General features: G+C 59.1%; 2 protein-coding genes across 3 annotated transcripts in view; both read left to right on the forward strand.

Moving 5' to 3' along the window:
- Positions 1-963, forward strand: part of EPN3 (epsin 3) — an 8803-nt gene extending 7840 nt beyond the window's left edge. Inside the window, exon 10 of the mRNA XM_026861290.1 lies at positions 950-963. Within this exon, the coding sequence (XP_026717091.1) occupies positions 950-963 (14 nt within the window). The remainder of the gene's footprint in view (positions 1-949) is intronic.
- On the forward strand, positions 19-11005 carry SPATA20 (spermatogenesis associated 20). 2 transcript variants are annotated; one of them, XM_026860873.1, is made up of 16 exons: positions 19-525; positions 950-1084; positions 1347-1411; positions 1810-1964; positions 2176-2319; positions 2590-2791; positions 2890-3020; positions 3114-3218; positions 3702-3776; positions 3988-4200; positions 4356-4548; positions 5322-5490; positions 5931-6139; positions 6280-6479; positions 6601-6681; positions 10728-11005. In XM_026860873.1, the coding sequence occupies exons 2-16, from the start codon at positions 978-980 to the stop codon at positions 10896-10898; spliced, it is 2220 nt and encodes a 739-aa protein (XP_026716674.1). In that variant the 5' UTR covers positions 19-525; positions 950-977; the 3' UTR covers positions 10899-11005. The 2 variants fall into 2 exon arrangements, with proteins under 2 accessions (XP_026716674.1, XP_026716673.1); XM_026860872.1 differs by having other exon boundaries at positions 20-1084.
- The last annotated feature ends 1069 nt before the right edge of the window (positions 11006-12074 follow it).

Below are 12074 nucleotides of genomic sequence, written 5' to 3' on the forward strand. Positions count from 1 at the left end.
GCTTTTGCCTCCTCCGCCACCCCCTTGAACCCTCCCTGCACGCCGCCGATGTCCCCGCGTCCTCCCCTAAATCCTCCTGCATCCCTGCAGCGCCCTGTACCCCTCCTGCATCTCCCCCAAACATCCCCGCACCCTCCTGAATCCCTCCTAAATCCTTTCTGCACACTTACACCCCTCCTGTATCCCCCAACATCTTCCCTGCATCCCCTGCATCCTCCCTAAATCCTTCCTGCATCCCCACTGCGTTCCCCTAAATTGTCCCTGCATCCCTGTATCTCTTGCATGACTTTACATAATCCCTGCACCCCCTCCTGTATCCCTGCATCCCTTCCTGTATCCTTGTGCCCCAGCCCTGCATCCCTGCACCCCCTCCTGCATCCCACCCAGCAGCAGGAGGGTCTCTCTGGTCCCCTCCTATCTCTCACTCCCCTCGCTGTGAAGAGCCTGTGCTGCCCTGCCTGCACCCTGACCCCGCACCTACTCCTGCTCCCACGGGAGGGGATTTTCCTCTCTGAGGACACACAGGTCCAATCCCACAGATGCTGCTTCCTGGGGCAGGGCTGTCGGGTGGCTGTGCCCCCAAAGGATGCTGGTGGGGGGTTGGAGGGGAGGGAGCCCTGGGGATGGTGGTCCCCGGGCCGTGCCTGTGCTGAGTCCGAGGAGAACAACCTCGCCTGAGCCTCCAGCAAGCGGGGGGGGGACTACACAGGGTCCTGGGGGGGAGATGGAGGTGGACTGAGCCCCCGTGGAGGCACCCAGCGTGGGGCTGAGAGAAGTTCCCTTGGCACGGGGGGTGATGAGCAGGGGAGCCGCACCCCGTCCCAGGGCTGCGTGGGCACCCAGAGGAACTGGGGTGAAGGTGGTGCTGGCGTGGGGCATCGTGGCTCTCGCCAGGGGCTCTGCTTCGCTGTGGCGAGCGAGGAAACGATGAGCCTGTTTGGTGTCGCAGGTGCACGTTTCTAAGGGGGAGCGTGACCATGGCCACGGGGGGAATAACCCCCCCCCCCGTCCCTTGTCACACCAACCGCCTGATTAACGAGAAGTCCCCGTACCTCCTGCAGCATGCTCACAACCCCGTGGATTGGTAAGAGTGACTGGTGCCTTTCTCCCTCCTCCTCTCCTTGTGTCCGTGGGGCTGAGGGACTGGCTGCTGTGGAAGTGATGGGCGAAGCAGCCTGGCCTCCCGTGCATTGCCCGGCAGGCTCGGGGTCCGCACTCCTGGCCAGCCGTGCCCCTGGCTGTCCTGACTGATCTCCACCAGGCAGCAGCTTCTCAGGCAGCTTTAGAGGAGCCCAGGTCCCAGCAGCGGTGACCCTTGAAGCTCCTTTCTTGTCTTCCCTCCACAGGTACCCTTGGGGTCAGGAAGCCTTTGATAAAGCAAAGAAAGAAAACAAGTTGATATTCCTTTCAGGTAACTAGAAACAAGACATATTTCATGTTCCCATGTGTTGTTCATGAGCAGGTAAGCCAGGCTGTGTCCTGAGCTGGGGTGTGAGTAGCCACGTGGGTAAGGATGGACACTGAGCGCTAATTCTTCTCTAGCAAGAGAGGGCTGCGTGCTTTAGTAGCTCTCTCTGAAGACGGCTGCATTAAGGACCGGAGTCCTTGGCCAGATTTTAGGAGCAAGAGCTGAGTGGCCAGAAGGCCCTGCAAGCCTCCATGCTTAGAAGAGGCCTTTGTCCTCCATCTCTTTAGGGGGGCAGCAGCTGTGGCCTGTAGCAGGGTTCCCCACCTCTGAGCAATCTCCCCATAATGTGTGTCCTGCTCCCTGCAAAGGGCCTCTCCTCACTCACCTGAGCTTGTTTTCAGTTGGCTACTCCACCTGCCACTGGTGCCATGTGATGGAGGAAGAGTCCTTCAAGAACAAGGAGATCGGGGAGATCATGAACAAGAACTTTGTGTGCATCAAAGTGGATCGTGAGGAGCGGCCAGATGTGGACAAAGTGTACATGACCTTCGTGCAGGTAAGGGAGGCAGAGGCAGAGCCCTGGAGGCTCGCCTGGCTTTCTCAGGATGAGGTTCATGTTCACGTTCCTCAGGCAAGAAGATCCAGTATGTGGGGTGGTCTGAATGGGGCCGTCCATGATCACAAGGACACGTCTGTCCTCAAGTGACGGGTACAGAGCAGAGGGTGCCTCTTCCGTGACCTTGGTGCACCTGTGATTTGTCTTTCAGGCAACCAGCGGTGGGGGTGGCTGGCCGATGAGCGTCTGGCTGACTCCAGACCTCAAGCCCTTTGTAGGGGGGACATACTTCCCCCCTGAAGATGGAGTTCATCGCGTTGGCTTTCGAACCGTGCTGCTCCGAATCGCAGAGCAGGTACGGAGCAGGAATGGTGTAGCAGGCAGGGCTCAACAAGAGGCAGCAGGGAAATTGGCCTGGGCTTGAAGGGTGACGGAGTTAAGAGACACAGTCACGAGAAACAGTAGCCCAGAGAACATGTCAGGGCTTTGGCTGGGTTAGAGGTGGATTTGAACTGATCTGGGGAGGGGTGCTGAGAACTGAAGGTGCAGTTTGGACTGGTGCAGTGCAGGAAGCAGAAAGAGAGGCAAAAGATGGAAGAACTGACTTTCTCACTCTGCATCTTAGTGGAAGGAGAACAAAGATGCTCTGTTGGAGAACAGCCAGAAGATCCTGGAAGCATTGCTGTACAGGTCTGAGATCTGTGTGCGGGGCCAGGAGTCACCCCCACCATCCAAAGAGGTGATGGCCACCTGTTTCCAGCAGCTCTCCAGCTCCTATGATGAGGACTACGGTGGCTTCTCTGAATCCCCCAAATTCCCCACCCCAGGTCAGTCAGGTCTCTGCTGCTGAGCCCCACCGTGGGGCAGGCAGTGCTGGGGAGGCAGAGCTCACCCCACAACCTCCCACTTTCCTCCTGTATTTCAGTGAATTTGAATTTCCTCTTCACATACTGGGCCTTGCACCGAACAACTGCAGAAGGTGCCCGGGCACTGCAGATGGCTCTGCATACTCTCAAGATGATGGCCCATGGGGGCATCCATGACCACATCTGCCAGGTAGGAGGAAAGTCTCAGGGGTAAACCCCTGGTGTGCTCAGGGGGCGTGGGGTGGAGACATAGGGTAGAGACATGTCCACTTGGTTTTTGCAGGGTTTTCACCGCTACTCCACCGACCAGCACTGGCATGTTCCTCACTTTGAGAAGATGCTGTACGACCAGGGGCAGCTGGCAGCCACGTATAGCAGAGCGTTTCAGGTTTGGCCATGGTATCCCTCTGTGGGGGGGCTCACTTGGCACGCTGAGTGCTGAGTGCGAAGGGCTGGCTTGGTTTGGGGAGCAGCTTCAAAGCCTGTTCCCCAAGATGTTGCCCATCCCACAGGCATGGAGTGGTCTCATACTCCCCTTCATCTACTGGTGTTCATCCAGAAACGCTGCACAAATCCGAGACAGCCCCAGGGTTCTGAGTGTAACAGGGGAGGAACAGCCTCCTGGCTGGTCTTTGCAAGTCAGCAAACAGATGCTGCTGCCTCTGACATTGGTGTAACTCCAGGGTTGCTCTCCAGTGCCCAGAGATTTCTGTCAGATGAATCCATGCGACGTTTAAAATCCCTGGACATTCAAATGTGTTGCCGCTCCTTTGCCAGCAATTTAAATCTGAATTTCTTATTATACCTTGCTGTGTCTCTTGCCTCCTCCCTGCCACTTGTAACATCAATGTCCACCCGGTGCCTCCCGCAGATCTCTGGCGATGAATTCTTCTCTGATGTCGCCCAAGACATTCTGCTCTATGTCTCACGGGACCTGAGTGACCAGGTAGTTTGTTCCCTGAGCTGGGCTGAAGGGAGCCGATTACCCTGCCCCGGGGCATGTCTCAGGGCTGCTTTTCCCTCTTCCCTTCCCAGCTGAGCTCAGTCTGGGGCACTGCTGCGGCTCACTGGCTGGACTGCCTGCCCAGCAGTAATGGGGAGCTGGCTGAAAGTGCTGTCCCAGTAGCTGAAAGGTCTTTCTGTTGCTCTTTCCCCAGGCTGGAGGTTTCTACAGTGCAGAAGATGCTGATTCCTACCCGAGCATCACATCTGAAGAGAAGCGAGAAGGAGCTTTCTGTGTGTGGGCAGCTGAGGAAATCCGGGCTCTCCTTCCTGACCCTGTTGAGGGGGCCACAGAGGGGACGACCCTGGGAGATGTCTTCATGCACCACTATGGAGTGAAGGAGACAGGCAATGTGAGCCCTATGAAGGTGAGGGAGAGCAAAGACCTATCTGGTACTGGAAGCATTGGTGGGGAACCTGCACCCCTTGGCATGGGGCGATGGCAGAGCAGCCTCAAAGCACATGGGGGGGTTCAAACCCTCCTCAGCCCGGTGGTGTTTGTAGAACGGGGCTCTCCTTTTAGGACCCCCATCAGGAGCTGAAGGGCAAGAACGTCCTTATTGTGCGGAGCTCCCCAGAGCTGACAGCGGCCCGGTTCGGGCTGGAGCCGGGGCAGCTGGGTGCCCTGCTGCGGGAATGCCGGCGGAGGCTGTCCACAGCCCGGGCACAGCGGCCACGGCCACACTTGGACACCAAGATGCTGGCGGCGTGGAACGGTGAGAGGTGGCTCAGCTCTGGGGGTGCATGCCGTGTCTGGGCCCCTCCACAGCTGCCCGGGCCAGTGTGTTTTGGGGGGCTTGTAGCAATTAATCCTGCTGGGACTGGGCAGCCCCCCACAGAGGCAGTGGGTGGGCTGGGATCCAGGGCCTGGGAGAAGCAGCCTCACACCTGGAAGCCGTGGGGCTGCGGAGCATCAGGATAGTGCTCTGGTTTGGTTTTCCTTCCCTGTTGCCAGCAGAGAGCAGCAAAACTCTTCCCCTGGCTCAGCCTGGCTCGTCGACTTGGGCTCTGGGGAAAGGAACTGAGTTGGGGACTGGGGACCCCGGCAGGGGGTGGAGCCCATCTCCACTGCTGCGTTAGCGGGGGGACCACAGCTCTGTGTCTGTCTGTCCGGGTGTCCTGCAGCCGGTAATACTGCAGTACCCCAGGCACTGTTCCCAGCAGTAAATGCCCAGGTAGCTGGGTCTGGAGCTGGCGTGAGCTGGAGTTATACCACGTCCTGCAAACAGGAAGACTCTCTTAAGCCCTGTTTCTGTCTGCAAGTGAAGGCTTAGCTCTTGCTGACCTTGCAGCGCTCTGCCCTTCTTTTTGGTGACAGCAAGTGACTTTCTTAGTGGTCTGAACTGAGTGGAAGAGCTGATGACTGAGCCCTGACATGCCTTGAAAATGAGGGAGGATGAGCTTCATGCTGAGCATCCTTTAAAGGATGTGACACCCCCACTGGTTCCTTGTGCTCCCCTGAGCCTGTCCCATGTGTGTGCCTACGCAGGGCTGATGATCTCGGGCTTTGCCCAGGCTGGGGCAGCCCTGGCCGAGCAGGAGTACGTGAGCCGGGCTGTGCAGGCAGCTGCCTTCCTGCGGAGACACCTCTTTGACCCCACCAGTGGGAGGTTGCTGCGGAGCTGCTACCGGGGCAAAGACAACACGGTGGAGCAGAGGTGAGCAGTGGCACAGAGAGTGTCCACAGACCAACTGGCCACCTCACAGGTGCACCCCAGGCCCCCCAGTGGTCCCTGTCCTCTTCTCCTCCAGGCAGGACTAGACTTGGGGGGAGGGAGGCTGTTTGCCTTGAGCAGAACTACCTCTGGTGCAGTATGGGATGGATTAGTGCCCACCACTCAGTGAGGAGAAGTTAAAGTCAATTCCTTTCCCATTCCTTAACTTCCAAGCTGGCAGGCGTCTTCCCCTGTCCTCCCTTGCTGCACAGAAACGCAGGGCTGAGCCGTGTGATGACTTGGCAGAGCCACAGCTTATCCTGGACTGGGCCTTGAGGTGGCATCTCCTCGGGTAGCAGAGACCCGAGCTTTGCTGAGTTGGAGAACATTTCCCACCTGGCCAGTGTAGAGACCTGATGCTCCTTCCCTGTCTGCCTCTGCAGCGCTGTGCCCATCCAGGGCTTTTTGGAGGATTATGTCTTCGTCATCCAGGCTCTTTTTGACCTGTACGAAGCCTCCCTGGAGCAGGACTGGTTGGAGTGGGCCCTGCAGCTCCAGCACATGCAAGACAAACTCTTCTGGGACCCCAAAGGCTTTGCATATTTCTCCAGCGAGGCTGGCGATCCCTCTCTGCTCCTGCGCCTGAAGGGAGGTGAGCTCAGGGACACGGCCGTGATCTGCGTGGGTTACAGTGTGGGGCAGCTGGGGGAGGGCAGGGGCAATGCCGGGCTGGGGACCAAGCCGTGGGGTGGGGAGGCATTGGGCTGATGGAGGAGCTGTTGTCCCTTGCAGACCAAGATGGAGCAGAGCCCACCGCCAACTCTGTCACTGTCACAAACCTGCTCCGAGCAGCTTGTTACTCCGGCCATAAGGAGTGGGTGGAGAAAGCCGGGCAGATCTTGGCCGCCTTTTCAGATAGGCTGCAGAAGATCCCCATCACCCTGCCAGAGATGGCCCGGGCCACTGCTGTCTTCCATCACACCCTCAAACAGGTATGGGCTGGGGCTCGTGTCCCCTGTGGGACCCGCTGCAGGGAGGGGGTTTGGCGGTGGTGTGGGTGCTGCCACAGCACTCTGCTTTCTCCCTCCTGCCATCCACACTCTCCCCGGACAGGTCATTATCTGTGGGGACCCCCAAGGAGAAGACACAAAAGAGATGCTGCGCTGTATCCACTCCATCTTCAGTCCAAACAAGGTAGAGGTGCCAGTCCTGCCTGCCCTGCCTGCCCTCCCCTGCTTGCTGCGTAGCCACTCCTCACCAGCTACCGCCACGCTCCCTGCTGCCTTCTGCATTGCCGGTGCCCTCATCCTTTCTCCCATTGTGGCTGTAGCACCCATCCTCCTCCTCCTCTGTCCTGCCTCCCTTCCGGGAAGCATCCTCTCCTTTCCATATCCATAAGCAGAGCCAACAGGGCCGTGGCTGAGCCTCTGCACCGCTCTCCCTGGCACAGAGCGCTGCCAGCCCAGCCTGGGGAGTGGCTGCAGCAGCGGCTGCTGTCACTGCTGTCTGTTTACACAGCTCTCAGCCTGAGCCCCGCGTCCCCAGCGCTGTTCTCTCAAGGGAAAACCTTTCATTCCGGTGCAGATGTCATGCCCGGTGTGGATGTGTCATGCCTGGTGAAGATCCAGCCCGTGTCTGGGTCACCTTCTGCCTGCAGCCACCCTCGCATCCTTGGGAAGCAGCCAGGCAGTTCTTCACTCCAGCTGTGGGTACCCCCGGCTGGGAGGGGCTGGCTTTTCCCAAAAGCTTTGCGCCCAGCTGTGCTGTCATGGTGCACACAAGGTTACCCCTCATTTTGCTCGTCTGCATTCTCGAGATCATAACTGGGTGCATCCCACGGAGGGGCTGTGCCTCAGGACAGAGCTGTTTGGCAGGCAGCAGCATCCCTGCCCTGGGGACAGATGGCTCTTGCCTTGGCAAAGCTGTTGAGCGTAGGGAAGCAGAGCTGGGCTGCAGGCAAGGGGGCTCAGCATTTCGGCCTTTAGACCGGATTCATCCCTGCCTGTTGGGGTCCGGGTACCAGGGTCTGGCACGTTGAGCTGCACCATGTTGGGAGCCAGTTTCCTTCTGTAACCCCAGCTGGGGTGAGCTGGGGAGGGCTGAGCCGTTCACACAGGATCCTCTGCTCTGTCCTCACGTTAGCTCAGCCCACGGAGATTTTCATCCCTGACCCTCTGCTTGCATGCCCAGCAGGAGCACAAGCTGGGGACACAGCTCTCCATCCTTCCTCCACCATCTCCCATCCAGCGGCACCCTCGGCCGTGCCAGTCCCCATGCCACGTGTGAGGCCTCTGCTCCCACGTTCTTCCTCTCTCCCTTTGAAGGATTACAGCGGGTGACCCAGTTTGCAGGGATGGGAAGCGCCTTGGTGGCAGCGGGGAGCCCAGTGCTGCTGCTAATATCCTGCTCCCTCTCCCCACAGCTGGTTCAGCTGTTGGTCCCCCGAGTGCCCAGGGGCTGTGGCGGGGGATGCTGCTGACAGCTTCGGGGTCATGAGCAGAGCAAGTAGCACAGCCGTTTCTTCTCCCATGCGGTTTTGTTCCCTCCTGCTAGGCTGGTAACAAGCCTGGCTGGTGGGCATGCTCACTCCGCAGGGGCAGGTCTGTCTCCCATAAGCTGTTGCCTTCCCTGAAGGAGGGAGGAAGAGGAGGGCTGGGTGCTCCGGATGGATATTTCCATGGGGGAGTGCAGCCGCAGAGTGCTCAGGAGCCGCCCGAGGACAGCGGTGCCCGCCTGGGCTCTGTGCAGGGGGCTGCAGCTGGAGCCTGGCAGCAGGCGGGGGGGGGCAGCCCCTGCTCACCCTGTGCATGGCTGCCCTTGCGTGTTCCTGGTGTTGCAGTGGTGGGATGGAGCAGAAGCTGTCCTGTTTGGCAGCCTGGGTTTGTTTCCTCTAGGAAGGATCGTGGCAGGAGGGGAAAGCTCTCTCGCCAGAGGGGCACAGCCCCACAGACACGTGTCTCCTCTTCCCTGAGTACGAGTGTGCAGGAGCGGTAGGAGCTGAGCTCCTCGAGCTTCGTCGGCCTACCTTCCTCCTCATTGCTTCCACCAGAGCTGCCTGTGCTGCTCCAGCAGACAGCGTGTCCCATCGTGGTGGTTGCTTCTCCCTGCTGTCACCAGGGCCAAGAGTGAGTGGTTGGGACTCTTCAGCATCATCTGTGTGGAATGGAGGGTGACAGGGAGAGGGCAGAGCCACGCTTCCCCTGAGCCATCCTGCCAGGGCTTCCCCCGTGCCCCCCTCATTCCTCATGGACAGCCTGATCTCTGGCAGTAGCACTGGCTCCTCACCTTGCAGGGGTGATGGAGAGAAGGGAGGAGAGTCGCACTGCCCAGGTCATGCAGCCTTCGGGAGCAGCCTGCTGCTTCCCAACAGCCATCCCGCTTTCTGTGCTGCATCACATGAAGATGTGGGTGCTCTTTTTCCCACCCGCCTTCAGCCTCCCGCCAGCTGCTCCCCAGCTCTCCTTCCCCACCCTGAGAAGCTGCCTGAGGCAGAGCAGCCCCAGCTCACCCGCTCCGGGGATGTGGCAGCTTTGGGAATCAGCTTTGCCAAGGAGTTGGGGAAATGTCACCGCCGTGTCCCCTGCCGCCCCTGCTCCCTCAGTGCTGGCAGGGTGCTGGGGGCCAGGCTCGTCTGCAGGAGCGCGATTAATTAGGTCATTCCAGTAATTAATTCCTTACAAACTTCACATTGAAGTCCTTGCTGTAGTGAGATGCTGACGATAAAACAGCATTGAGGTCACAGGTTTAAATGGACCCTGCGGTCACAGGAGCCCTTTGCCACAAGGCAGCTGCCGCGGGGATGCGAGTGCTCCAGGGGTGATGCTGGTGGCTGCTCCCCTGGGGTTCCCGGTGCCTGGAGTGGAGAGGGTTGGATCCGTGTTCCAGGGCTGGATCCTGGTGTGGATCCCTGCCCTGTTAATGGTCTTTAGGGTAATTATGAAGGATCCCATTATCTCCTCAGCTGCAGAGCACTAGCCTGCCGCTTGCCTTCATCCTGGCCCCGCAAGAGGACCTTAGGGAGCTTGTGAGAAAAATGAATAATGAATTTCAGATTGGACGTGAATTGGTAATTAATCACTCCTGGAATTAATTCCAGACAAAGGCGAGGGGGGAGGAGGTTGCGGGGGAGAAGAAGCCAGGCAAGGAGATGGGCTGAGCCAGAGCTGGGTCAAGGCAGGGGCTGAGTGGGAGATGTGGGGGGACAGGAGACAGGATGGGACTGCAGCAGCCGTTACCTAGAACAAAAGCCTGGGGACACAGGGTGAGGGCAGCTGCTGCTGGGCATGCGTGAGGCTCATGGATGTCCATGCTGGGTGTCAGTGCTGAATTTGCCCCTTGCCCCGGGGCCAGTGGCAGAGGATGCTGCACACCGGTGGGAGATGTGTGTGCTGCGGGCAGCAGTGTTGGGTGTTGGCATCCCTCGGCATCATTGGCGTGAGCATCACAAACTCGTGGTGGGTGGTTTGGTGCTCGGTGGGCACCACAGTGGGTGCGTGTGTGGGGCTGAGGCCAGTCAGGCAAGGGAGAACCACGTGCTCCAGCAGTGGGATGCTGCCACCGAGCCTTGGGCCTTGGGAAGCACCCGGTGTTTTGCTCACCCGTTGCATCTGTGTTGGCACCAGGCTCTGTGCCAGCTCCTGGCTTTCCCCTGATTAGCCCACAAGCCCTGAGGCTTTAACAAACATTTTCCCTTTCAGAAAAGCTAATTATCACGGCAGGCCTGTCATCACCCCTGGCTGGTGCTGCCTTCTCAGCCAGGAAAGCCCCCGACTCACTGCTTGTCCCTGACTCACTGCTCGCTGGTGTCTTGATTTTTTTTTAGGAAGCGCTTGGAGGGCAGGAGGAGCTGGGTGCAGGGTGGGATGGCATGATGCTGCAGCTGATGCTGGGGCTGCGGCTGCCCCGGGGCTGGGTGGGTGTCCCCAGGGAGCTGGGGCGGGGCTCAGGCAGCCCTTCTCAGTGTGCGTGTCCCTGTGCTTTGTCCCCAGCTACTGCGTGTCTGCAGTGGAAAAGGGAGGCAGAGCTGCTAGGGTGGTGTGGGCCACACGCTGCCTCCGGCACAGGCACGATGGGGACCCTGGCAGAGGGCTGGTGTGGGTCCCCCGGCTCCCTGTCCCCTCCCCACTTTAGAGGAGCACACAGGGGGACACTGCCAGCACTTGGCTTGTCTGCAGGGAGGGCAGGACTAGCTGGCTGGCGCTGGCTGTGCTCTCCAGCTCTCATGGCTCCTTCTCTGGCAGGTGCTTATGCTAGCAGATGGAGACGGCGCTGGATTCCTCTACCGCCAGTTGCCTTTCCTTGCGTCCCTGGAGAGGAAGAACGGGAAAGCCACCGCCTATCTCTGCAGCAACTTCGCCTGCTCCCTGCCCATCACCTCCCCCCAGGAGCTTCGTGGGATGCTCTACCCCTGAGCCCCTTGGCCCCACGGCCTGCAGGAAGGTGAGGGGGAGGCAGACCTTCAGGCCAGCCTGGGAACATGGGAAAGACCCGTAATAAAGCCACCCTGGGCATCAACAGCCTCCCGGATGGTTCCTGTCAGCACGGTGGGGCTGGGCCCTTCCCTGCCTGCTGCGGGTCGGGCTCTGCTTGCGCTGCTGCTCTGGCAGCATCTCGGCAGAACTGGCTCCAGTCCCCAGTGCTGGTCTTGGCATGGCCAGGAGACACCCACCGAGGAGCACCTCTTCCCCCTGCACACGTGCTCGCTCCTCGCCAAGGAAAAGAAAAACAAATTAAATATAAATCCCAGCGTTAATGGAGAAGTCAGATGGGAAAACTATTAGGGTTCCTATAGCAACCCAGGGTAACATTGTCAAAAGCACCTGGATGACTTGGGAGTCAAGTGCTTTTGAAAGTGTTAGCCGTTACAACAGCCACGGTATTTTTCCATTACAGGGTAGATTGTAACATACATTAAGTTAATATACAGCGCATGCAAAAAATCTGCTGATTTACCACAGTGGATGAAAATGTGCCACAAGACCCAGCCTAAGCACTTCCAAACAGCTAAACATCTTGTCCTGGCTTTGCCAAGGTTGCAGAGACCTGGTACAGCTCGACAAAACACTTTTCAAAGCTTTATTTTCTTTGTGAAAGGCCAGTGTGTGCATCCACGCTAGGATGGGGCTCGTGGGGAGGTAGGGAGCTACCCCAGGGTGAGGGTGGCTGGAAAGGGCAGGCGCCAGGGCTGAGGATTTGGGGGTCTGGGGGGGCTGCTGTACTCGCTGTGGGTGGGTGCCTGCACCTGGTACTGCTCTGGCTGGGGGTCCTTGGCGGGGATGGGAAGCAGGGATGTGTCCAACCCGCCTTGGCTGGGGCAGTCAGCCCACCCTGCCAGGGCAGCAGCCAAGGGGCTGAGGACCCCTGAGCCTGCGGGCAGTGGTGCTGGCAGCTGCTCTGTGCCAGGGAGGGCCGGAGCACGCAGGGGCTGGTGGATGGGAAGGCGCCTTTTGGGGCTGGGTCCTCTGGGTGGGTGCTGCCAGCGGGGGTGCTCAGGGCTCCAGCACGGTCTCTGCCTTTGCTTGAAGAAGGTTTCAGTAACAGCACAAGAAAAAAAAAAACCTAAAAACACCTTTAGGCCAGCGTTTGAG

This window comes from Athene cunicularia (assembly GCF_003259725.1).
Source record: "Athene cunicularia isolate RWA chromosome 18 unlocalized genomic scaffold, athCun1 chr18_part1, whole genome shotgun sequence".
Taxonomy (NCBI): Eukaryota; Metazoa; Chordata; class Aves; order Strigiformes; family Strigidae; genus Athene; species Athene cunicularia.

What these genes read in the sequence shown, in the direction of transcription:
- SPATA20 (XM_026860873.1), top strand. Translation starts at nt 978, where the DNA reads ATGGCCACGGGGGGAATAACCCCCCCCCCCGTCCCTTGTCACACCAAC. An exon ending in TGCTCCGAATCGCAGAGCAG is followed by an intron (nt 2,320 to 2,589) that starts GTACGGAGCAGG and finishes TCTGCATCTTAG; the next exon opens with TGGAAGGAGAACAAAGATGC. An exon ending in CACGGGACCTGAGTGACCAG is followed by an intron (nt 3,777 to 3,987) that starts GTAGTTTGTTCC and finishes CTCTTTCCCCAG; the next exon opens with GCTGGAGGTTTCTACAGTGC.